The sequence below is a fragment of the Gossypium hirsutum genome, chromosome D04 (assembly GCF_007990345.1).
Source record: "Gossypium hirsutum isolate 1008001.06 chromosome D04, Gossypium_hirsutum_v2.1, whole genome shotgun sequence".
Classification (NCBI taxonomy): domain Eukaryota; kingdom Viridiplantae; phylum Streptophyta; class Magnoliopsida; order Malvales; family Malvaceae; genus Gossypium; species Gossypium hirsutum.
In genome coordinates, this window is record NC_053440.1 from 8,914,063 (window position 1) to 8,941,812 (window position 27,750).

General features: G+C 30.4%; 1 protein-coding gene and 3 non-coding genes across 4 annotated transcripts; all 4 read right to left on the bottom strand.

Annotated features, from left to right (window-relative positions):
• Positions 1 to 8,142: 8,142 nt before the first annotated feature.
• Positions 8,143 to 8,233, bottom strand: LOC121216659 (small nucleolar RNA R64/Z200 family). The gene has a single exon (XR_005912839.1). It is a non-coding gene; the product is annotated as a small nucleolar RNA R64/Z200 family (small nucleolar RNA).
• An 84-nt stretch (positions 8,234 to 8,317) lies between these two features.
• LOC121216491 (small nucleolar RNA SNORD18) lies at positions 8,318 to 8,396 on the bottom strand. The gene has a single exon (XR_005912672.1). It is a non-coding gene; the product is annotated as a small nucleolar RNA SNORD18 (small nucleolar RNA).
• Positions 8,397 to 8,461: 65 nt separating this feature from the next.
• Positions 8,462 to 8,544, bottom strand: LOC121216657 (small nucleolar RNA Z199). The gene has a single exon (XR_005912837.1). It is a non-coding gene; the product is annotated as a small nucleolar RNA Z199 (small nucleolar RNA).
• Positions 8,545 to 25,517: 16,973 nt separating this feature from the next.
• On the bottom strand, positions 25,518 to 26,481 carry LOC107939072 (thaumatin-like protein). The gene is made up of 2 exons (XM_016872356.2): positions 26,389 to 26,481; positions 25,518 to 26,314 (listed from the first exon to the last, which is right to left on the bottom strand). The coding sequence occupies exons 1-2, from the start codon at positions 26,435 to 26,437 to the stop codon at positions 25,599 to 25,601; spliced, it is 765 nt and encodes a 254-aa protein (XP_016727845.1). The 5' UTR covers positions 26,438 to 26,481; the 3' UTR covers positions 25,518 to 25,598.
• Between the last annotated feature and the right edge of the window lie 1,269 nt (positions 26,482 to 27,750).

Consider the following 27,750-nt stretch of genomic DNA (forward strand, 5'->3'; position numbering starts at 1 on the left):
GTCTTTGCCTGCAATGAATTCCCATTTCAAACGCAAATTGGAGACTGTTTCAGGGCTGATCATGGTCTCCTTCTCCGCATATCTTCGGTTATATAAGTCCCCACCATGGTTCAACCAGTTTTGTGAAGACTTGGACTTTTTGGCAACTGAGTTCCACTGCAAACAACAAACATCTTATAAATATTAGTATTAGGAGATATTGTGCATTTGGAAAGTGAAAACCATTTTAACAGTTTTGTCTTCTGAGTTCTAACAAAAGAAATTATCCTTAGAATGGATTCCCACAATATGCAACATAAAGCTTTAGGGTTTTTAGGGAAAGAACTTACAGCAAATCCCGCAAAGGTTGGGTTTAAAAATGGGAAAATAAATAGGAATGTGAGAATAACATTGTTGTGGAATATGGAAGCCGCCATTGAACTTGAATGTTGGTATGTATGATATATCACTGCATGAATTTATATAGAAGAACATAATCAATACCAATTTAACAGCCAAAATTGTAATAACTCATCTTACTTGTTTGAATTTGTGGTTTGCAAATCGTTCATTCTAATTGGTTTGATTATGTATGTGGTTTGAATTTATACAGTATTTTATCATTAACAAGCCTAAAAAATAGGGTAAACTATAAAAATAGTCACTTTTGTTTGTCCCATATTACATTTTAGTCACTTATGGTTGAAATGTTACTTTTTAGTTATTTACGTTATCATTTTGTTACAAAGTGGTCACTCTACCGTTAAAATCTGTTACCTCCCTAACAACAGTCCTACGTGACAGTCCAAATGGGTTTTAAACGCCAACTTGGATGCCCAGTTGCTGAGATGAAAATAAGTTTTAATTAAATAAATTCAATTTGGACTACCATGTAGGACATCCAAGTTGGCATTTAAAACTCATTCAAACTACCATGTAGGACTGCCGTTAGGGAGGTAACGGAGTTTAACGATAGAGTAACCACTTCGTAACAAAACGATAACGTAAGTGACTAAACCATAACATTTCAAACATAAGTGACTAAAATATAATTTAAGGTAAACAAAAGTGACTATTTTTGTAGTTTACCTAGTATAGAAATAGATATAATTATCAAAACTACATAGGTAATTTCATCATTCTCTTTTTTGGTATTGCTCTTCTAAAAAAGGAATCGGAATCGGAAAACAAAAGCTCTAAAAGAAACAGACAAACTGTTGGAGAAAAGATTGCTTCTTATTGTTAAAAATGAGAAGAATGGCCTGCTATTATATTGTTTTCTGAAGGGGCAAAATGGTAAAATAGTGGTGTCACTTTCCATAAATAGCAGAGGATTAAAATTCTGCAACAGTCAAGATTTTCCTCAACCAAAAATATTCTGCAACAGTCAGAGGATTTTCCTCAACCGAAAATATTCTAGAAAACAAATAAAATATTTCTTTGTCTTACCAACTTTCCCCCACTAATGCAAAGGAATTGAAAACTTTTCTAAACATGAGAAAAGGTAAAACATGAGAAGAGCAACAGCGAAATTAGTCGCTTAAGCACTAGTATCTTGTGGATTGACCTAGTACGTAGTGAAATGAGTGGTTTTTCTCTTTAACAAGTGAATGAATCTTGAACTTATTAAGATAGGGGTTAATTCATGAAACACGACTAATCTAAAATACAATTGATATTACGCAAGTGATTTCATCAAGTCTATCTCAATATTGGCCACCCGAATCATAACTATGAAATCATTAAGAGCATTTGTTAAGCTCATCCTCTTAAATTTAAGTTTGATGAATTCATCAAGTCCATCTCAATAGGACCACCCAAACTCTGGGTTATGAACTGATTTATGTAACACCCCATATCTGACCCAATCGCGAGATCTGGACTACAAGGTGCTACCTTCCATGTCCAAATCTTAACTAACACATCCATTAGCACATTCCACAATTCATGTTCACGTAATACAAATATTACTTAACACGGTTAGCTAATTGACTTCACCAATTACAAGAATTTATTACAATTATATAACTTTAATTTATGATACAATTTTTTTTACAAGGGTAACATTACCATATTAAAATATTTACTTAGTCTTGAAATTAATTTTCTAACCATATTTAATTACAATTTTGACTATGACCCTAAGGCTCTGCCTCTAGGTCACCCCGTTGTATGCATATTACAACTGAAAAGTAATTTCGCCTGAGCACGACAAATTCTGGCCTGGTCCCTCTTCAAATCCTTGAATTTCCCTTTTTACCTGCAATACATTATAACATACAAGCAAGTACAAATGAACTTAGTGAGTTGTCCAATACCTTGTATTAGCACAATGCTAGAAAGCTTGTACATCTTGGAAAGCAATTCAGCTCACTCAATTGCATTGGATCTCTTATAGATGATTTAAAATCAGGAGATTTCACATTTGGACTATACACGATCTTGCACATATAAAGCTCCCACTTATGAGATTTCAAAGATGTATAATCATAAATACAAATTTGTAAACATTTGACGTTTTGGCGGATTATACCTACGGATTCTTTCTTCAATAATTGTTTTTGTGGACTCTTATGCAATTACCTCTCTAAGAGATAATCCTTGTAAATTCTTACTTGCGGACTTATGGAAGAACACCTATAGATAATTCCCAACAACACGTGACTTGCATCAATGGATACAGATAGCCAAGTGAGGTGGGTATTGGCGAATGGTTTCTGCTGTGGACTTCTATTAATAATTTGCCCTAACGGACACAAGTATGTGGATCCATACTTACAAATACATATACATTTCGCGCAGAGACTTAGATAGATACATGGCTTGAATAGGAAACTCATCCATTACGGATTAGTAAGAAAATGATTTCTTATATAAAAAGGGGTTTATATACGCGAACTATTTTGGAAACTTCCACAAGGTGGAATCCCACGTATAGCTATCATGTAAGCGAATCTGGTGAACTGTTATACATATAAATCATATAAAAGATTCATAGATGTATACTCATATATAGAGGACTCATGCATACAGATCCCTATACGAATCCTATCATGCAAATTCATTGAAGGAATTTCATGATCGTAGCAGATTCATACATACGAGTTCATAAACGAACATTAACATGTAGAAGTAGATCCCTATACGCAGGCTGTTTCACGGACATTTGCATTAAATAATTTCACATATAAATTTGTCATAAAACCCAGAGAATAAGTCCGGCAGACTGTCATGTATGCAGATTCACGAATATGGCAGACTTTCATAACTTACATATGCGAACTTATAAAGTGCAAATCCCTGAAATGAATCATCATATAGAAATAGATTCACATAGCAAACTACCTCTCTGGCCTCTGCTAGATTATGTCATGCAAGCGAATATGACAGACCTCCCTGGATTGTGCCATGTAGGCAATCTGGCAGACCTACCTAGATTGTGCCATGGCCATGGACTTACTTTTATTCATATGGCTTAAAGCCTTAAGCTCCGCAAAATCTCATATTACCTTTAAAGGGCTTTCATACTACCTGTAAAGGGCTTTCATATCCATAAGCACATATTTTACGTTAGCACTGAAAATAAGTGACCACCCATTTAAGACCTGAGTTATAGAATTCACTTGGAAGTTGGCACTGAATCCATTTACTTAACTTTTCCCTTGTTTCTTGAGCCTCTTTAGCCAACTAAACACAACAAACATTTCAGAAATCCAACGAAGACAATTCACCATCAAAAGAACCATAATATATTTGCATGCAGAGAAAATTTAATGATTATTTGCAACTTTACCCATTACTGAAGAGAATCAATAGATTAACTGAAATCCTTAACTTTCCTTCCATTTTCTTAAATTTGTTAATATAGATAGCTTAGAATGCTTACCAGCTACAAAATTTTTCAATTTCTTAAGCTCAAACTTTAAGCTCTTTGCTTCATGCATAATGCTCTTTAATCATTCTCTCTTCTAGAACAAAACAGAGAAAAAGATGAAGAAAGAACGAAAAAAATGAAAGAATAGCATCAAAAATCAATTCAATAGAAATTTGTAGATATCTCAAATCGTCATGTCTCCTGTTAAGAAGTTTCTAGTTCAAAAGTAACTGAACTAAAGGTTGAAATCCAATCTTTTATCAACTAGTCTGCCCAGATAGAAAGCTTTTCAATTTAATACCCAAAGTCACTGCCACAACTTAGGCTTAATTTTTCCGGGTGTGACACATTGAGAGTAAGAAACTTAACCTCTCATATCGTTAAATTGATCAAGTCCGTCTCAATAGGACCACCCAAATTCTAGGATATGAATTCACTAAGAGTAAGAGCTCAACCTTATGCATGTACATTGTTCACCATAGGGATAGGTAAAATGTACACTATGAGTCTTTACATGGTTTCGTTTGACCACATTGAACCTAGAAAACTGAGTTGGGTATCCACCATGAATTCCTTAACCACTAGGCTTACAACTCATCCCCCTCGACGAATCAAAGACCTTTTTCCTACTTAACCATTTGGTTAGTGGATAAGCTAGGTTTCTTTCAAACCTCACGTAGCAAGTACTCAATTCTCTCATAAAGGAATCTTCACAAATAGATTCTTAAGCCACTCGACCGCTTGCCTGGCCTAGTCAAGAGTTATATTTCTCAATCACTAAAAGGACTAAGGTAAATAATCACTTACTTTAACTTCACTGAAGACCATTTGGAGAAAACTCAACCTTGATAACTAGCATAGTAACTTCCTGACTATGACACTCTCCATTACTTACTATGTCAATGAGGGTCACACATTTAGTAACCTTATTACATTGAGTTGACATTTTAGTCTCTAGTCCATCTTGGGTCTTTTAAGGCCTAAGGTTATGATCCATTCAAAGCACATTTAACATAAACTCGAATTTGGTCTCATCTCAATCGTCGATGTAGTCTCGTCTATGTTCATTCCTCTACCGAACAGTCAAACTCAACGCAACAACACATAATCATCAAATTACAACATTGAGGAACCTTAATGGTATGATCCTTTTTCGACTGAATATTATCATGTCTTTGATACTCAAAACTGCATCCTTTTGAATGTGGCACCAACCACATTCTAGCAACAACCCGCTGGATGTGTCCCTCTGGACGTGGTTTATGCTAACCGCCATTTGCGGCACCACCACTAAGGTTCTCAACATGAGAAATTTAGACACATTAGTCATCCCCAACTTAGGCCCTCTCATCCCCTCCATGGTCACCCCATTGGGTGTGGCCATCTTGGCTAACTGCAACACATGCGACACCACCGTACTATCAAAGGTGGTGAGAGGTAGGCACATCATACAATAAGGCCACGACGAGCGCCTAAGAATCCAAGGTCTAGAGCAACTACCAAGGCGGGTCTATCATCGAGACCAACGCATGAAAAGGCATTGACGGTCGCACCACCCCCAGGTCAGCATGGCTCAACTTATTCTAGTGCTTTGACTAACCTTTTTTTTCACAAGCATCGCATTTTACACAATATTACTTTGTTTTTACATCGTCTCCAGGTATTTATTCTTTTTGCACGACCACCTCCGCCCCCACCATATTACCTGTCGACGTCATCGACATATCAAACAACGACGATTCCGACGATAATTCCTACGCTAACTGTGTTTGTGACACCGATAAGAAGTCTGTATTTTATGTCATCGGTGTATGGGACAATATACTTATATGTCGATAGTGATGCAAACACCTTTAAGATCATTGGTCTACCAAGGTGAACCATTTTCGCAATCACCTGTTCATAGAACGAAAGAGACAGATGACAATCGAGAAGCAAACTACAATCAACCACGGATGAAGGTGAAGAAGAGGAAGGGTCGAAACCATAAATTGAACAAAGAAAAAATCTGTCTTGCAATCGACATCCACCCCGTTGTGGCACACATTACGCTCAACGACACAAATGATTTTCTTTTTGTACTTATCGTGTAAATCTTAATTGTTTAGCTAAGTTTTAGTCAATAAGATTATACAGATATTGGATATGAAATATTTTTAAATAAATATTGTTTTTGGTAGCGCCTTGTTGGTTACGTTTTCACTCTCCCAATTTCAACCCTTGCAAAGTTGCCAATCACCCCCAAGAATCCCGCAATAATATTTTCTGAACATTTCAAGTTGACCTCCGCCTACCACAAACTACGAGTGACCAAAAATCAATTTAAATAAAAAAATAAAAAATACAAACTTCGTCTTAATTGAATCAAGTAATTCGAGTTTTGATTTCGAATCAAGTTCGAATAATTTGAAAAGCAATTTGGTGTAAATACCTTTTTTGGTACCTATCAATTTTGAAAATTACCAAATTAGTCTCAACATAATAACAAAAAAATTCAAAATAATTTTAAAATTTTAAAAATAATATTAATTTTAAAACTCAATATTTATAAAAATTCTAAAATTTATAGTTTCCACCAAACCTAAATATTATAAAAAATTCTAAAAATATATCAAAATTAAAAAAATTCCTAAATATTTTTGAGAACCTAAACACTAAAACTCTATACCCTAAACTTCAACTTTTAAATTCCCTAAAACCTAACACTAAAAAACCCTAAACCGTATAGAAGGAAAGCCTAACATTGAACATGTTTTTCTGCCAAATCTGCTAAAAACATGTCCAACTAAACTCATTTTCCTTTTCTCTCCAAAATCAACTTAATTCAATAATTTTTTTAAAAAAAAATCAACATTTTTGGTATTTAACCCTCTATCATGAGCAGTAGTTTAAAATATTTTTATCGAATATCTAAATTTTTTCATTAAAAATATTGATAAATCAAAACGAGTTTAAGTAAAAGCTTTTGCTAAACATTTCATTAAAATTTCCCTTACCAGTTCCAAACAAATATCTTACATGATAATAAAGACAAGATTATTTTATTTAAAATTATTTTTTTTTAAAAACATCTTAAATGATATTTGAATTATTTTGAATTCAAATTTTTTCCAAAATTTTACTATTTATGTATCTTATAAGCTAATAATAATAATCCTTTTCTTTATCAAAAAATTATTTTTATTTATTAACTTAAAGTTTGTCTGTAATGATGTTTTAAAAGTTAAAAAGCAAAAATATTTCAATTAAATTATACATATATTGTTAATAATATATAAATACAAATTTTTAAATTATTCTATGTTAATATTTATTTTTATTAATAAATACAATCATTTAATACCTCGCACAGGTAAACTAATTAATATTTATATTTGTAAATTAATACATCAATAATTTTTTATTAAGACGAGCATAATATTCGATCATAAAATTTCTAAAACATGAAAGCACTTAAGTTTAAAAAAGTCCAAATTCAAAAAACTTACAAAAAAAAATGATAAGCTAAACCAAACCCAGGGAAATTCAAACTTAAAAATTCTAAATATGAAGATCCTGAGTTAAAAAAAGTCCACATTCAGAAAACTTCAAATAAAAAAATATGATAATCTAAACCAGAACCAATCTGGATATGAAAAAATTAAATCCCAAAAATTCTAAATACGGAAGCGCCTAAGCTTAACAAATCCAAATCCAAGAAACTTCAAATAAATATTATGATAACCTAAACCAGACCCAGTCCGGATATGAAAAAATTAAATCCCAAAAATTCTAAACTCGAAAGCGCCTAAACTTAACAAATCCAAATCCAAGAAACTTCAAATAAAAAATTTGATAATCTAAACCAGACCCAGTCTGATATGAAAAAATTAAATCCCAAAAATTCTAAACACGAAAGCACCTAAGCTTAACAAATCCAAATCCAATAAACTTCCAGAATGAATCTGGATATGATAAACAATTATGATAATCTAAAATAAAACCAATTTGAATCTGAGAAATTTCAAACCTATAAATTCCAAATACGAAAGCACCTTGAGTTTAAAAAAGTCAATCCAAAAAACTTTCAATAAAAAATATAATAATCCAAACTCAAAATAATCTAAATCCACACGCAAATGAGAACGTCAACTCTTATATATATACCGGCTGGCAATGAGGATTTGGTTCAAATTCAAATCTCAATTGTCCTTTTTTTACTCTGTTATAATGATTAGTCTATGAAAAAAATTTATAACTAAAAATTCAAGGTCGGGGACAGAAGGGTTATAATTTTAAAATAAATCAAACTTCTGCTCAGAAAAATATGAATTTTCTTCTCATAGATTTTATTTTAAAAAATCTCTGAGAATTTTTTTCATAATTCATCATCCACAAAAAACGAAAAAAAAAATAAAAAATTAACTCTAATTATTTCTCAAAAATTTCAGCTCAAAATAGCTAAAAAAAAATTGATGCATTATTGAGATCAGAGTTTGGTTAAAAACATTGTCGGTCACGGTTTAATCAGAAACACGGACCAAATTAAACCTCATCATATCTCAAAATATTTGAAGAGAAATCATATATATTCTCTTCGAAGAAATTTCAAGAGATATAAATAAGAAAGATCATCAGAGACTTAAATACAAATAATCATGGAATAAATCCAATCATATTGTTGCAGTTTTATTTTTCTCATCAATTGATCCATAAAACTCGAAATTTAAAAAAAAATTTACATTACATTTGAAAAGAAACTGTGAACGCCGGAAACCCTTAATGAGGAGAATAGATTAAAATATATATATAAGGTTTGGTAAAGGGTTTTAGGTTTTGGCAATTATTTATAGATCTGATTGAGGGATTTTGATAAACCCTAAATTTAAACGGTGCCGTTTGTCTTTGGGCCTTCCGGATAGTCGTCGGCTTAATTGGGTTTCCAAATTTTGGCTCGCCTTCTTTCAAGGCTTTCTTTTATCTTTCATTTTTCCTTTTCTTTATTTTTTTTCTTTAATATTTTTATCATATTAAAAAATTTAAAATTTTAAGAAATTCCATATTATATCAAAATAATGCATTTTATTCATATTTTTTTAATTATTTAAAATACATTTTTCCTTTTATATATGTATACTATTTGAGATAAATTCCAAGATTATACATCAAATTTAGTTCAATGCAATATTATATATAAATTTTGATTCTGAACAATTTTATAAATGAAATATTAATTATATATATTTAATATAAATGTAATACAAATAATCCAATACAAATAATTATATATATATATCTAATATAAAAGTAAATTGAAATATTTATTTTTTTTAAATGTGTACATTTGAATAAAATTAAAATTTCATGTTACGTTTTGTTCAAAGTTTCATATGTATAACTATACTAAATTAAAATTATTATATCAAATTGCATATCGAATCAAAATTCCTATATAGTTTTGAAATCTATTTTTTTTAGTTAAAACAAAATCGAAATACATCAAACTAATATGACTTAAAAGCAAAATATGAAGCTATAATTTATTTACAACTTTCTTTTTGAAATGATACGCGCATAGTCTTGCTACATGAATTTAAGGTGTTGAAATGAAATGCCATATTTTTATTTTAATGAAATATAATTAATATTTTTTATTTATATACTTTAATTTATAGATTTTTTCCCTAGTAATATATATTAATAGATTTTATTAGGGAAGCCAATTGAATTTTAGCTCAATTGGCATGAACATTATTACTAATACGGGAGGATATGTGTTCGAAAGCGCTGAAATACATTATCTTCTTATTTATGAATTGCGGAGGGGTAATGGATAGTTCTAGGTATTGTCTCAAAAAAAACTAATATGATCAGAACATATAATGAAATTTTTCAAAAAAAAACCATTTATAAATAAAAATTCCGTTTTTTTTCTTTATGCTCATACTCCTTTTTTTTTCCGATTAGCAAAAGTACATAATATTTAAAAATATATATATTTTAGGGTAAATTTCGCAATTAATCACCAAACTTTTATAAATTTTATTTTGAGCACCAAAAAATTAAAGTTTTCATTTTAGGCACTGTTGTTAAAAACTTTTTTTATTTATTTTAAGTACTACTGTTAAAAATCATTTTTCATTTTGATCACCCATCATTAATTCATTATTATTTTCTACTTATTTTAGTCACACAACTTTAATAATGTTTCATTTTGGTCACTCATTTCATTTTTATAAAATTAATTTTATTTTTCCAAACAAAAATTTAGACTTTTACAAGGAATTGAGCTATTTAGTTGTGGAGATGAAACCCAAATTTTCTCCTGTAACTTAATTCATTGTAAAAAAAAATCAAAAATTTTTCATGTAAAAACCTAGATAATTCACGGGAAAAACGTTTTTCCCTTATTATTGAAAAAACTAAAATTTTAATCATAAAGGAGAGGGAAAAAGGAAATCAAGCAGATAAAACAGTCTTTCCTATAAAAACCCAAGTTTTTTTTTTTTTTTTGCAAAATCCCAAGTTTTTTCCAAAGAAAATAATTAAAATTAATTCTAGAAAAAAAGTAATTAAAGGAAAGTGAAAAGATGAAATAATTTTTCCCTATAAATACTCAAGTTTTTCCTATAAGAACTCAATTAATTCTTTGTAAAACTCAAGGTTTTCCTTTTATTGGAAAAATCTAAAACTAATTCTAAAAAGAAAAAAGAAAAAAAAGAAATTGAAAAGAAAATTTAATTTTTCATGTAAAAACACAAGTTTTTAATGTAAAGACGTAAGTTTTTCTATATAAACTTAGGTTTTCTTTAACGGGAAAACTAATATTAATTCTAAGAAATAAATAAAAGAGATTAAAAAGAAAAAATAAGTGACGGAAATGAAAGCTTATAAAAGTTAGGTGACTAAAATAAGTCTACTTAACATTGAATTAACCGTGGGTGATCAAAATAATAATAGTTTTAAATGACAGTACCTAAAATGAAAATTATTTTTAATAGCAATGCCTTAAATGATTTTTTTATGCCTAAAATGAAGACTTATGAAAGTTGGATGACTAACTATATGATTTACATTTTATATTTTATAATTAATTTAAATAAAAATATTTGTAATTATTAAATAATTGTTAATGCATAGAATTGACCAAACAACTCTAAGCTCAAAAGTTTGCTCATGCCGATTTGAGCCCCTAACGATTTGAGTATGAGAAAGCCCAAGTCCTTAATAGATCCGAGTCTGAGAATATTCGAGCTATAAAAGCCTTAACTCGAGACTGGTCTAGCCCAAAGCCTGAATTTATAACTAAACAACCATAATTAACATTAATAATTAACATAATTTTATTATATTACTTAAAATAAAAAATATAAATAATTAATTATTATTTTTAATGTATTCATATGCATTGCATATTTATATTAAAATTTTATAAATAGAAAAAATAATTAATAATTTTTATGTTAAATTATAAAGTGATTTTTTTAAAATATTAATTTAATATCAAATATTTTAATACTATATTTATATATGTATAATAAATATATAAAATTATTAATTATTAAAATCTATAAAATTAAACTTTAATGATAGTATAAAATATATAATCACACAATATATTAGTTTAATAATACAACAATTTGTGTTATACTTATTACAAATGATTTCATATAAAATATATTAATATATTATAGATTATAATATAAGATTTAATATTACATGATATTATAATGTTTAATCATTGATGCATATATATAAATTATTAATATAGTATATAGTATATGATATGATATAACATTATATAATAAAGTAGGAGGGATAACTTTCAAATGTACGAAAAATATAGGGACTTAGACTATATTTCAACCAATATAATAATAATTAATATATTATGTACTACTCTACTATTATAGTATGTGATATATGGGAAATTAGGGAAAAAAGTTGAATTTTTTTTGCAAAGTAGGCTATTTTTTTCTCGTAATTAGGGAAATAGACCAGTTTTGGAGAGAAATAGAAAATGTTTCCTTGTATAATTACATAATGATATATATAAATTATATATTTTTATTATATAATTACATATTTATTATTTTATTTATATAAATAAAAGAGTTGTTAATTAAAAATTAAAAAAAAGTTTAAAACAACATGAAATAAAAAATAAAAATGTGAGAAGGAGAGTGTAATCAAACCCAAGACTCAATGATAAAACCATTAACATTTAACTATCTAACCAGAGGAGCTAATACATCAAAAGAAAACGAATTTTGTAGAAAGCATTTGTTGACATGTCAACTGAACTAAAAATATAATATATTTTATAAGTATTAATATATATAATAATTATTATATTATAGATTATAATAAAAGATATAGCATCAATCGCTATGTGTAATTTAGTATATTAAAATACATGTTTATAATTATAACTAGCAATATATAAAATATTATTAAAAATTCATTATTTCTATTAACTTAGATTTTGAACTGTGCTTTAACTTTTGCAAATTGTATTTGGGGTATTATGAATAATTTCTTTTTATTTTGGACTTGATATTTGGATCATAATTAGTTTATTTTGAGTTTGGATAATAATGAATATATTATTCGGGTTTAGACTTAGTATAATATATTTAAGTTTTTGAATAAATGTTTTAGAATATGAATATTAGGTTTATAAAATTAATAAGATAAAAAGTATTCAATTGTCAATATAATATATGCTTACGGTCAAAAAAGCTCTTAGTAAAAAAAAATCAACTGAGTCTTTTAAAGAAAAAGTGCACCTTATTGAGTCCTTAATGACCAAAAAAAAAATTAACTAGGCTATTTCATTAACGGAAACCATTGGTTGACCAGCTTGACCATTAAAGGTACTGACATAGTTGACAACAACCACCAAGAGATAATACATGGCATACCACATGGTAGGATGCTAACTCAACATGTCACATAAACAAAAATTAATTTAAAAAAAGAAATAAAATTAAATTTAAGACGAACCTAAACAAATGATTGTTCAAGTTCATTTGAATCTAAAACTATAAAAAAAGTTTAGAAATTATAAAAAAAGAAAAGAAAAAAATCAAATTATATATATTTTTAATGTTTATTAAAAATTGATATATATTTGTAGAAAGAAACTAAAACAAAAAAACATAAATGATCGTATGTATATAAATTGGCAACTATTTGCTCCCGATAATATTACAGAAGTGGGATTGTGTAGTACCATGTTATACCTAAATAAATCATATACAATTTCATCCATTGGTCTCAAAATGATGGTTCACTTTCATCGTTTTACTAGTGACTTTTTTTATCCTTAAACCAACAATAAAAATATTTTTGTTAATTCACATAATATAATAGAATAATATATTTTACATATAATAAACACTTTAGTTATTTTATATACAACAACTCTATTAAATATATATAATTTATGTTTTTTATAAGATAAATTTTAATTATGTTGTTATCATATAAAAAAGTAAAATTAACTATTACATTTGAAATTAAAATATTTATAATTTATAAAATTCAAAATTATTTGAATTCGCCGAAGCCTACTCGATTTGATCTGAGCCTGACTTTGAAAAAATTTGAGCCCGATTTTAAAAAAATTTGAGCCTGAACAAACACAAGCCTAAAAAAACCTAAACTCAAGAAAATCCAAGCCTAAAAATATTCTAATCTAAAGTAAACTCAATCCAAGTCCGCCTATTTGTCAGCTCTATTAATGCAAGTATAGGTAAATCCAAATTACTTTAATAAAGACCTCTAAATTTCAATTTCAACAATAGCTTAACTTTTACACATGTTTAAATAAAATTAAACATGCGTATGTGTGTGAAAATTATGTATTCAGATTACAGGTGTGCATTTAAAAATAACATACCATTAAAAATAAAATTTAAGGGTTTGAAACTAGAGTTGTCCATGGGTCAGGCCAAACCCAACAAAAATTTTAGGCCCATCTGTTAGGCTCGAGCCCGCCCACCCATATTAATTTTTTTATATTATTATTTTTATATAATTTTTTTAAAATATAATACATCAAAAAATATTAAAAATATTAAAATAAATGTTTCTCAACAAATTGAAAATAACTTTTAAAAAACATGTATACTTAAATAACACTAGGATATTGCAACTCAACAAGAAAATGCCTCTAAAATAGTAACAAAATTAACAAATAAAAAGAGTTATACAATATCCAAATAATAACAACAAAATAGTAGCAATATAATTATGAAATGATAGCAAAATAGTGAAAAAAAATAACAACAAAATAATAAAAAGTAGCAAAAAATTGCAAATTTTTTTATTTTGCATATTCGGGACAGGCTGAGCTAGGCTCGGGCCAAAAAAGTCTTACTCGAGGCCCGACCCATTTTTTAAACAGGCCATATTTTTTTTACCCAAACTCATTTTTCGGGCCTATATTTTTACCCAAACCCTCCTATTTTTCGGGTGGGCCAATTTGAAACTTGTAAAATTAGAACGTCGGTAATGACAATACATTGCAAAGAAAAGAGAAATAAAAATAAAGAACGCACAGATTTTTACGTGGAAACCCTTTTGGAAAAAAAACCACAGGTAAAGAAGAAGAAATTTCACTATATCAAATTTGAATGATTACAAGAGGAGTTTCAGCTACATCTATTTATAGGTTGAAAAAACCTAATTCTAATCAAAGTCAAATATATTATGCTAATAAATGGTAAATATATTATACTCATAAATACTAAATCTTCTAGAAAGAAGATATATTTTGTTTTAACTTGACTTGAAAGCAATATCTTAAAATTTGGGTCATACAGCTCTAACAATCTCCACCTTGACACTAATTCTCAACGAACAAGTTTTTCACCTCTTCCATAAAACCCCTTAAGGGTTTAACTTCAACATAAATACCAACCAAGTTTAAGCAATGCTCAAACTTGGTTATAGGAAGTGAATTAGTTATCATATCTGCAGGATTTTCATGAGTACTAATTTTACTCACAATAATATCACCACGAGCAATAATATCACGAACAAAATGATACCGAACATCAATGTGTTTTGTTCTCTCATGAAACATTTGATATTTTGTAAGGAAGATGACACTTTGACTGTCACAAAACAATGCACTGATTTGAAGGTCTTCATTGAGTTCACTAAAGAGACCCTTCAACCAAATAACTTCTTTACAAGCCTCAGTAATCGCCATGTACTCAGTTTCAGTGGTAGACAAAACGACTGTAGTTTGCAAAGTGGCTTTCCAACTGATTGCACAACCTCCGATTGTAAAGACATAACCTGTGAGAGATGTTCTTCTATCAAGGTCTCCAGCAAAATCAGCATCAACATACCCAATGACTCCATCTCTAGTTCTTCCAAACTATAAGCAAACATCAGTAGTACCTCATAAGTATCTTAAAATCCACTGAACTGCTTTCCAATGTTCTTTACTGGGATTCACCATATATCTGCTAACTACACTGACTGCATATGATAAATCTGGACATGAAACAAGAGTTTTCCCGTCTGTTTTTCAATCATAGCTTTCCAAGACTTACATACGAAAAACACATCAATTTTCTGCTTTAGGAAAAACGCCCAAATTTTTCTAGAAAAATTATCAATAAAAGTTAGCATATAATTAGCTCCACCTCTCGAAAGCACTCTGGATGGCCCACACAGATCAAAATGAATATACTCTAACATTCCTTTCGTGTTATGGATTTCTCTAGTGAATCGAACTCTCTTTTACTTCCCCAAAACACAGTGCTCACAGAACTTTAGTTTGCAAATTTTTTACCCATCAAGAAGTCCTCTTTTACTCAATTCTGTCATGCCATTCTCACTCATTGCTCTAAGCGCATATGCTAAAGTTTAGTAATATCATCATCTTACAAGAAAGAGGAAGCGACAGTTGCATCACCAGTAATAGTAGAACCCTGCAAAACATATAACTTGGCAGTCTTTCTCTGCCCTTTCATCACAATGATGGAACCTTTGGAAATCTTCAAAACTCTAGTTTCAGCTATGTATCTGTACCCTTTTGAATCAAGAGTACTCAACAAAATTAAATTTCTTTTCAATTCTGGAACATGTCACATGTCACTAAGTGTTCTGACAACTCCGTCAAACATATTAACTTTAATCGTTTCAACACTTGCAATTTTACACGAAGCATTATTTCTCATCAAAACAACACATTTAGACACTGTTTTGTAAGTTGTAAACCAATCCCGATTGGGACTCATGTGGAAGGTGTAGCCCGAGTCAAGGATCCACTCCTCGCTCACTTTAGAATTGTTGATAGAAGCGACTAGAAGTTCACTATCGTTGTAGTTTCTACAGCATCAGCTTCACTAGAATTTTCTGGTTGTTTTCCCTTTTGATTCGCAGTCTCCCTTTTGATCTTGTTCTGTAGCTTATAGCACTTAGATTTAATGTACCCTTTCTTCTTACAAAAGTTACAAGTTTTACCTCTATTTGAAGACTTCGATCTACCCTTAGATTTACCGCGAGGACCCGTTCCTGTGTCCTTCCACGATCATCATTAGCATTCCGTTCTTATCTCCCACGAACAATGAGACTCTCTCCCTAAGAGTTGGGTTTAACCACAAGATGCTTCATCTTATCATACGAGGTCAAAGAATCATAAACCTCATCAATTGTGAGAGACTCGCGACTATATAAAATCGTGTCTCTAAAGGTTGAATAAGACAGGGGCAACGAATAAAGTAGAATCAACCCTAGATCTTCCTTATCATACTGAACCTCCATGGCCTTCAAGTTTGAGAGAATTTTTTTAAACACTGTTAAGTGTTCGTGCACAGACGCATCTTCTTCTAAACGATGAGCATTAAGACGTTGCTTTATATGCAACTTGTTGGTTAGAGTTTTTGATATACATATTTGTTCCAGCCTCTTCCATAATACAGCGGCGGTCTTCTCCTTCATCACATCTTGTAAAATTTCGTTAGACAAATGTATATGTAATTGTGTTAACGCCTTTCGATCCTTACGCTTCTTCTCTTCATCTGTTAATACCGAAGGCATCTTATCTATCCCTAGTAGGGCATCCTCCAAATCTATCTACAAAAGAACTGTTTGGATCTTAATATGCCACAATGAAAATCTGGTGTTGCGATCCAACTGTAGAATTTCATACTTTAAAAACACCATTACCATGATCGAGATGAATAACCCGGAAGCTCTGATACCAATTTGTAAAATTAGAACGTCAGTAATGAAAATATATCGCAAAGAAAAGATAAGTAAAAATAAAAACACACAGATCTTTACGTGGAAAACATTTCAGGAAAAAACTACGGGCAAAGGAAAAAAATCACTATGTCAAATTCAAATGATTATAAGAGGAGTTTCGACTACATTTATTTATAGGTTGAAAAAAACCTAATTCTAATCAAAGTCAAATATATTACGCTAATAAATGCTAAATATATTATACTTATAAACACTAAATCTTCTAGAAAGAAGATATATTTTGTTTAACTTAACTTGCAAGCAATCTCTTAGAATTTGGGTCATACAACTCTAACAAAACTAATAATAACATGTATTCACTATGTACAAAATGACTTTTCTTTTCATTTTTAATCAAAATCTTGTAATATTATATACTAGAAATTTTATTACATGCATAGGCGTGTGGAAACACATATTTATATCACAAAAAAAAACGTGTTTAAAAATAACATGCAATAAATAATGAAACGTGTGGTTTGGAACTCATGAATAATAACATATGAAATATGTACCATATTAAAAAGAAAAAAATAGCTTAAATTGTGAGTAAAATAGAATTTAAACACATAAATATATCAAATTAAGAATATTAAATGAATGCAATTATTTGTGACACCAACTCAATTAACAACATTATTAATAAATTAGAAATCATATCACATGCATATGTGTGTGGAAACCGCGAATTTAAAACACAAATATGTGCTTAACAATAACATACAATAAACAATGAAGCTATGATTTGAAACTCATTAAATCACAATAACATATGAAATTAACAACACAAATATATTAGATTAAAAAATACTAAATGCATTACAATTATTTATCATGGCATTGACATCAATTGTGAGTTAATGTCGAATTGACTTGTTGTAACACCCTATCCCCAACTCACCGGCAAGTCCGGGTATCGAATGTCATATCAAGTCGAACAATTTAACAATATTTCAAAGTTTGACTTCTACTCTAGCTCGTATAGTACATGTGTTAATTACTTACAAACTTTCTGTCTTAATGAGTTAACAAACATTTACAAACTTTACAATAAGTCTATAATACATGTATAACAAGCTAAATCTCTAAGGCGTGGCCTTTAAGGGTGCCCCTCTATATACATGAAACGTCCTCCCTACCCATCTCCAACACTGGTGGGGTCTGGCTTGGTCCCTTCTATGGATATAAAGTCTTTATCTACCTTTCACCCAAGTAACAAATTTTACAAGTTCCGGAGAACTTAGTGAGATTTGCACATAACATTCATGTAAGCCTGTATATATCTTAAGAAATTGAGATTTCTGGCTTAAAATTTAACTCATTGAATTTCCTTAGATAACTTGCAAAATCAGTTGGCAAGGCTAATGCCTTATTTTTTTTGAGTCATTTATTGGTGAATATAGATCCTGGTCTGATCATAACCATGTTCTCTCATGGGTCTTGCCCTAAATTTTCATTGTTACACATCTCTGATACTCGTATTCACTAGTTCTAACTAGCGACAATTGGCATTACCCAAGTATTTGTCATAACTACGGGTCTTTACCAAAATAAGATCTTTTCTTTATCCTCTTTTCTTTAATGAACTAGGGCCCACAATGTAACCCCATAGTATCCGATCTTTCATTCTGTTCCTTTAAGATGTTCCATTAGACATGTAGTACTCGACATACTATCTCCTACTCATGTCTTCCGTGAAGGTTTCCACCCTTGGTAGATCAACAAGATCTTTACCGTATTTCACGGTCCTATCAGACTTTTACTTTTCACTATTCTCTAATGGACTTCATTGATAGACATCATATTACCCTCCAGTCAAAGGGATCTCTCCCTCCTTTTCACACACAATTGGGTTGGGATACTTCCTTAGTTCTACTTATTATTGCCTCTCGCGAATTCTCTTGTTTGAGTAAATTCTCTCAAAGAATTCTATTAATTTTAAGAATTCAATATACAATAGATGGATAAAGTGAGGGGAGGCTCTCTATTTATAGTTGAGATTCCCAAAAACGACGGTCTAGATTAAGTTACATCGAAGGACGAGATTAAGTCTATCCCTTATATCAAGGGATTTACAAGATTACAATATCAAATCTAATAAAGTCTTTAAAAGATATGATTCTTATCAATTTCTAATATTAGTTCCTATAATTACCAAGGTAGCTTATGTTTCCATATCTGCGTCATCTGGCCACCCATGCTTTAATCTAATAGGCTTCTCCATCAGTTCTTTGAATCGAGCTAGTTATCGTGGGCTAAATAATCTCCATCTAATTGATAGACCTCCATGGGGTGCAACTTGTGTGATGGCCACAGGCTTTGTGCTTTGGCCCGTGACACTATCTTGTGACTGATCGTGCATGTCATATCACAACTTCTTCCATATATGGAAAATCAGGTTAGAAAAATGCAACAGAAAATAAGTTTAAGGGAAAAACTAGAGTTTTAATTTTTTTTCCAAGACTAGAACTTGTTTGTGATGTCTAAAGTAATAAACACTTAATCAAAATTGTACCTTTTAATTTTTCTAGGATGAACGCTTCGACTGAGTAGTCTTTTCCACTATCCTCAAGCTCACGTTTGTCAAGTGCGGGATCTCTTTGAATTAGAAAATTTTCCACAAAATTACTAGTGGGGTAATTTTACAATTTTTTTAAACTTTAGGGTCAAGTTGTAAATAAAAAATATCTTTAGAAATATTTTGAAATTTCTCCAATTTTCGATTTCAAGTCCAATTTTCGAGTTCAATTACCAATCAAGCCAATTGTCTGACTTGAAAATTAATTTCCAAAAATATCATATTTGTTAATTAATTTGATTAATCAAGCAAAATTAATTTTCCCAAAAAAAGCACTAAGATTTTCCAAAATTAATTTTTTTTAAATTCTTTAATCAAATTCTCTAGTTGAACAATTCTCATGATCTCCCAATTTAATTCCACATTGAATAAATCGACTCAATTAAATTATTTCCAAAGTCGTAGGATTTCTTTCTTATTCAAATGTAGTTTGATCGAGCTTTTATTGAGTTAGCGGAGGGACCAATCGGATATATACAATTAGGCTCTAGTAATTGCAATTATGTCTAGAAGCATCACTCCGGTAATTCGAAATTTACTTAATCATGGAGTCAGTCCACAAGAAGTACCATGATTGAAAACTCCTTATTGTATACTATGTACGAAAGCAATTCATCCAATTGCTTTTTCCAATGACCTTGACATGTATGTGTTACCCTAATATGATATCTTTGATTCCTTTGAGTCAAATCCATTCACTCAATATAATCTTATTTTTATCTCATTGTCACCATTGTGTTTTCTTAATGATTAATATGATCATTGTCAACAAATGACTGTGATAAATTACTCGTTCGAGAACAAGAAATTCGTGGCCATGTTCCATATTTATCAATCTAGACAATGCTAATGAAAGGATACTGTTAACTCTTTAATTGAGCTATGAATTCCATTGTTGCTAGTAAAGCCATGTCATACACAAGTCATGTACCCAATATATCGGTTATAGGCTTGATCATTTTTAGAGCATAAGTCTCCACTTATATCAAAGCACATGAGTTGCATATGCATGGTTAGTGACTAACTCAAGATTTAAGTAAATCACACCATGAACGTCACAAGTGAATTAATTCACAAACGGATTTAGAATTAATTCATCTTAGGTCCAGTCAAATGTATTATTCTTCCAATGTATACATCTATATCTCTACTCGTAGAGTCTACTACTTTGATAACCAAAACTAGTCATCTCCCCAATTGAAATTATCGACGACATAATAATCCTTCTAAGTATTTGAATCAAATGTTAACTTTGATTCTTTAACAGGATTACAAACTCGTTTAGATTATCTACTAAAGTAAGTTGTCTTTCTTGTAATGTAAGCGTTCTTATAATGCCACTTATCATTAGTTTGAATTTAGACAACCAATTAGCTAATATTTGCTTATCACAATTTTACTATGCATGCAAAACATGAAAGACAGAAACACAAAGGACATAATAGTGAAATGTGAAATTAACTTTATATATTTATTCATCGTTCAAATACATAGAAAAAAATTACATGTTTACTACAATATGGGCATATTTCCCAACACTATATACATTGGCAGGTATCTTAGTCTACTAATCTGCATACTTGGCATGCTGCCATAGGCAAACTATGGTCTTACACAGGTAAACCCATGTTTAATGTCCCAGAGGACTATCCCGTGTTTACTGTCTTGGCAGACTACACTAGTTGCCAAATCTGAGCTATGGTCTTACACCGTAATCCCCATATTTAATATCCTGGTAGACTACATTGGTTGTCATAACTGAGTTATGGTCTTACACCTTAATCCTCCATGTAGGGTCCTAGTAGACTACACTGGTTGCCATAGCCGAGCTATGGCTTACCCCTTAATCCCCATGTTTAACGTCCTGGTAGACTGCACTGATTGTCATAGTCGAGCTATGGTCTTACACCTTATAACCTCTTTTGAGGTGTCGCCCTGTAGGACTTGGATACTGTTGTCACAGTGTCGCCCCATAAAGCTTGTAGACCATCATCACGATGTTACTTTATGGGACCTATAAACCTTTATCATGGTGTCACCCCAAATGACTAGTCAATAACCGTCATCACGATTTCATTCCAGCGTGCCATTAGTTAACCATTGTCATGATGCCTTATTACTTACTTGAATTCCTATTTCAATTTGTCTTTCTTCCAGTGCGCCAAATATTCCTCCATACCATTTCAATCCACCCATTTCTCCATCTACCCCGTCAAGTTACAATTCCTCTGTACTTCACATATATAATAAACAAGCAATTCACACAAAAATAAGATATTATTTACATAGACATAATACGCTAAATATTTAAACAACATGTGGTAACCACCAAATAATTAACAATCATTCTTACAAGTATTCACATACATTTACGAGATTATGCATCCATATCATATCCATTCATCACTTGTAGCTTCAGGGACCACATAGAGTTAATTTTTTTTCTTTAGCTTCCTTTTAAGTAAAGGTTGCTCACTAATATGGAGCGTGCTCGGCAGGGAGTTGGGAGCAATATTTCTTACTCACTTTGCGGTTATGATACAAATGATAGTTTACACGTGTTAACATGATTGTTCGACAGGAAAAGAGGTGTGGAGACAAGTCATTCCAAATGACCAACATAATAGTTTCTTTTCTATGAATTTACGGACGTGGCTAACCTCTAATCTTTGTTGTTGCACGAGATTGCCTAGAAGAGAGATAGCTTGGTCCTATCTTTTTAGAATAATTGTTTGGTGCATATGGAAAAATAGGAACCTTTTTATTTTCCAATGTATTTTTTGGAGCATCCTTAAGATTGTTAAAATTTCTTATACTTGGGCACAACAGTATGAGTTCAGTCATTATAGGGATAAGTCAAATGTTTGTATCTCTAGTTCTTCGAACACCTTGTCAGAGAATTGGGTGCACTTGTTCACTGATGGTACGGTTGATCGAAGATCTGAAGCAACGTCTGCTGGTGGAGTGTTGCAAGGTTAGAATAGGAATTGGATTCTAGGCTATAATCGATTTCTCAGAAAATGTAACGTCTTTGAGACCAAACTTTAGGTTATTTTGGATGGCATGATTAGTTCACTTAGTAATGGCTTTAATAGAGTTGTGATCCATACTGATAATTTAGAAGTAGTTCAAGCCTTACAAGATAATTTACTAGAGGATTCGAGCATTACAATTCTCAAGAGAGTCCAAAGGATCATGAGTACGGAAGGGTGCTGGCTGATTCGACATATTCCTAGAGAAGAAAATCGTGTTGCTGTTTGTTTAGCTAAATTAAGCGTAGAAGGGAGGACAGGTCTCCAAGTTTATGACGAGTGTCCTCTCCAAGTTTATGACGAGCGTCTTCATGATATGTGAGAAGTTCTAATTCAAGATAAAGCTAGGGGAGCTATTGATCAACTTAATTTGATGTAATCTTTCCTTATTTGTTTGTTTCACCAAAAAAAAATAATTAACCTAATTAATTCTAATATCAATTAAGTGATAATTAAGATGTTTAGAATTCTCACTACGACAAAAGTTAATTCCAAGGACAGTTTTTCTAAAGGTTCAAGAGACTATCGGCTAATTTTATTGATTCATATTTCATAAACACACTCGAGGTATGATTTGTGATTACCCTTATATTTAAATATATATTATGTTTATGCTAATTATCTTAAATTCTATGAGGGAAAAAATAATGTAAATTAATATTAAATAGAAGAAAGCAAAATTATTAATATAACACATTTAAAATATGTAAATTAATATTTAATTTTAGGGTAAACTACACCCATGGTCACTTTTGTTTACCTCAGGTTACATTTTAGTCACTTATGTTTGAAATGTTATGTTTTAGTCACTTACGTTATCGCGTTGTAACATTTTAGTCACGGAGTCGTTAATTGTCATTAACGGTATAACAGTAAGCTGACGTGGCACGTTAAATCATCATTTCAAACAAAAATTTTACAATTGGTCCCCATATTTTTTTGCTTTGAACAAATTAATTTTTTTTCTTTTATATTCTTTTAATTTTTCCTTTTTCTTTTTAATTCTCTTATGCTTCTCCCTCTATTTTCCTACCTTCTCCATTTCTTTTAACATATCAAGAAGTCGAATTGGCAGTGAAGAAAGAAGCATGATATGGGTTTATGGGTTTTGGTTATAGACAATGATGACTTTTTACTTTTTGCTTCATTTTTCACTGCCAATTCGACTTCCTGATATGTTAAAAGAAATGGAAAAGGTAGGAAAATAGAGGGAGAAACAGAAGAGAATGGAAAATAAATAAATAAAAGAGAGAAAAGTTTAAAGAACATAAAAAAATTAAATTGCTCAAAACGAAAAAAATATGGAGATCGATTGCATAATTTAACTTAATTGAAATGATTATTTAACATGCCACGTCAGCTTACTGTTACACCGTTTAACGGCAATTAACGACTCAGTGACTAAAATGTTACAACAGGATAACGTAAGTGACTAAAACGTAACATTTCAAACATGAATGACTAAAATGTAACCTAAGGTAAACAAAAGTGACCATGGGTGTAGTTTACCCTTAATTTTAATATAAATATATTTGTTGTCGAAATTTATAAATTCCTTAAAAGTTTCTCAAACTTTAATTTTGGCCGGCACTTACTGTCTTGAAAAAGTATCTTACTTTTAATGAAGGTTAAAAGTGCCGGGAAAACTTGTGCTGGTAAAGTTCTGCACTTTATTGGCACTTGTAGCTTGTTCAACAAATTTTATCGGCACTCACCTAGCTAGCAGTCAAAGAACAGTCGGTAAAATCATCACCGGAGGTTTTTTTCTACTTTTACCGGCAGTTATAAATGTCGGGAAAAGTTATTTTGTAATATCTATTCAATTAGTAACTATATTTTACATTAATAAAATTAGTTCAAACATAAATGTGAGAACAGTTGCCTAGTTTAGGCCCCAATGTTGGAACAATTGTCAAGTTCAGGGCCTAACTTAGATAAAAAAATATCCAGACCCCAATATGAGAATAGTTATCAAATTCATGCCTCAAATAGTTATTCAACCCTTGGACTTGAAATCCTTATCTCCTTAATAAATTTATCATTTAACCTAAATACCTTAATTAATATTTCTGAAATTCTAGGGTGTTTTGAGTTGACTTATAATATTAACTCAATCAATAATATTTTTTATATAGACAAACATGTGGTCGAAGCAATTTGTATAATAAAATTTGAATGTATAAAAATATCAACATAAAACTTTAGTTGTAGTGGTAAAGAAAAGATTTTATTAATGTTGATAGCATAACTTTAAATCTCAACATTTTCAACTTTCTCATAGGTGTTTTTTAAAATAAGAGAAACACAAACTTATATTTGTAATAAAATAACTTATTTAAAATATGTAATATTGTTTTAGTAATTTTCTTGATTAAGTTGATATTGAATTAGCTCGTGACATTAACTTAGTCACACATTTAAATAATTGTATAGATATAAAATTGATGTGAGTAAAAAAACACTTGTGTAATAATATTGAAATGTATAAAAATATTAAAATAAAGTTTTGGTTGATGTGATAAAGAAATAATTTTATAGATGTTGGCGGCACGAGTTCAAATATTAACATTTGCAACTTTTTTAGTAGTTTATTTTAATATTAAAAAGAAAGCAAAAGTACTATCATAATAATATAACCTACTTAAAATATGTATTTACTTGATTAAATTGATGCCACATTGAATTGATATCGAGTTAACTTGTGACATCAACTCAATCATACTTTTAAAGAATAGTATAGATAAAAAAATTTGTAATAAAATATAAATAGAAGTGTTTTAATATCTATGTAATACATAATATTAATGTTTACATTAAAATTTAAATTAATATAAAATATTTTAAACATGACAAAAAGATACCAGAGATACATAAACCGCTAGATCTATTATATAGAAGCCTGATGAGCTCCCCATGTTGAAGGACAGAAAGTTATAATATACTCTTTTGAAGCACAGTTTATCAATGGTGGAGGCATATCAAAGGCATAGCTATAATAACAAGGGCAAGCCTCTTTAAAAATCTTCGAATATAGGCTCGGTTTGCACGTTTCGGGTGTTCCATACTCGTTTCTGCAACAAAAAGAATCGACATTGAAAGCCAAGCAAGCACTTTTGCAAGCAACTACTTGCCCGTGCTTGTTATGGACTTCGAGTTCTTGAGGGCACAAGTTGTTCAGGTTTTCGGAGCAGCCTCCGATTGCACATTTAGGCGAAAAGGGTCTCGTAGAGATGGAAACCGGAAGGTTGTAGCCATCGACGAGGCTTACGTCGTAGAAATCAGGTTTAGCTTTGCCGCCTTGGAGTGCGATTTGGACTAACGTAGCCGGTGGTGTGCCAATTAGTCCATGGCATTGAAGCCTTCCGTCACAATCACCAGTTTCACAAGCTGGTTGCCAATTGGAGTTAAAGTTGCATCCTGTCCGGGCCCAAATTCGGCCACTCCATGTCCACGGTGCCTCAATCCGTCGAGTCTCACCTGTAGGGAGATAGAATCCACCGTCTGCTATCACCGGATGGCCAGCATTGGCGGCAGTTCCTGGCCATATAGGGAAAGGACACTTGTTGTGTACATAAAATGTGACTGTATGTGCTAGTGAATGCCCTGCAACATTTATCTGCCTTCATGTCTCCGGATTAAAATGTTTAACAAAAAAATAAGCAATGTTATGAAATTACCAGAAAACAGGAGCATAAGGAAAACAGCAGCAAACTGCAATGACTTCATTTTTTAAAATTCAACTTGGATGAAAGGCAAAAGAGGGGTTTTTGTTTTTTTTTGAAGGTAGACAAAACGGTTTCATAATTATATATATTTGCATTCGGAAATTAAATTAATGATTATTAGATTTCTGCTTTAATTGTACTTCAAGATAACCAATCCCGTCTTTAAAGAAAATCAAACATCAATAAGCAAATTGACATTTGCAGTGAAAACTTTGGGGAAAACCACTATTTTAAAGCCATATGTGATAAATCTATGAATTATGAGAGTGACATTTTAAATTGAGCCTGCTTTCTAGACGGGAGCGCGAATTATGGATGGCATAAGTCGGTTAAAATCAGTACTTAATCGATTAATTTGATTAAGTTTATTTTAGCACTTAAATTGATAGATTTATTCAATTATTAATTATTGAATTTTATAATTGAATCGATAAATTTAACTGACTTAATATTTAATATTTGGGTGAACTACTAAAATAGTTACTTTTGTTTATCTCAGGTTACATTTTAGTCACTTATATTTGAAATGTTACATTTTAGTCACTTACGTTATCGTATTGTAACATTTTTATCACTGAGCCATTAATTGCCGTTAACAATATAACGGTAAGCTGACGTGGCATATTAAATCATCATTTTAAATGAAAATTTTAGGTTAAATTATACAATTGATTCCTATATTTTTTCGTTTTGAGCAATTTAATTTTTTGTTTTGTTTTTTAACTTTTTTTTCCTTATTTTTCATTCTCTTTTGTTTCTCCTTATATTTTCCTCCATTTTCTATTTTTTTAACATAGTTTTTTTATGTTTTCCATTTATTAAAAATAGTCCCTATACTTTTATTTTTTGAACAATTTATTTTTTTCCTTTTTATTTTTATTCACAATTGTCTATAATAAGCAAAAAAAGATTAAAAAATCTTTATTCTAGGTTAAAAAATCTTTATTCTGGGTTTTCGTTGAAAATCAATACAAAATTTTTTAACTTTCTTTTTTTTTCTTTATTTTTCATTCTCTTATGTTTCTCCCTCTGTTTTCCTCCCTTCTCTGTTTCTTTTAACATAGTTTTTCTATATTTACCGTTTGTTAAAACTAGTCTCTATACTTTTATTTTGATATTGGGTATTTCTTGTATGTTCTGTTTAATCTTCCTTTTGATTAGTTTTTAATATATTTTCAACTGAGGGTAACATTTTTGTATTGCTCTTCAATGAAAATCCAAAATAAAGATTTTTTTAATCTTTTTTTGCTTATTGTAAACAATTGTGAATTGGGTTTTTGATATTTTACACTTATTGTTGATGCTATACAAAGG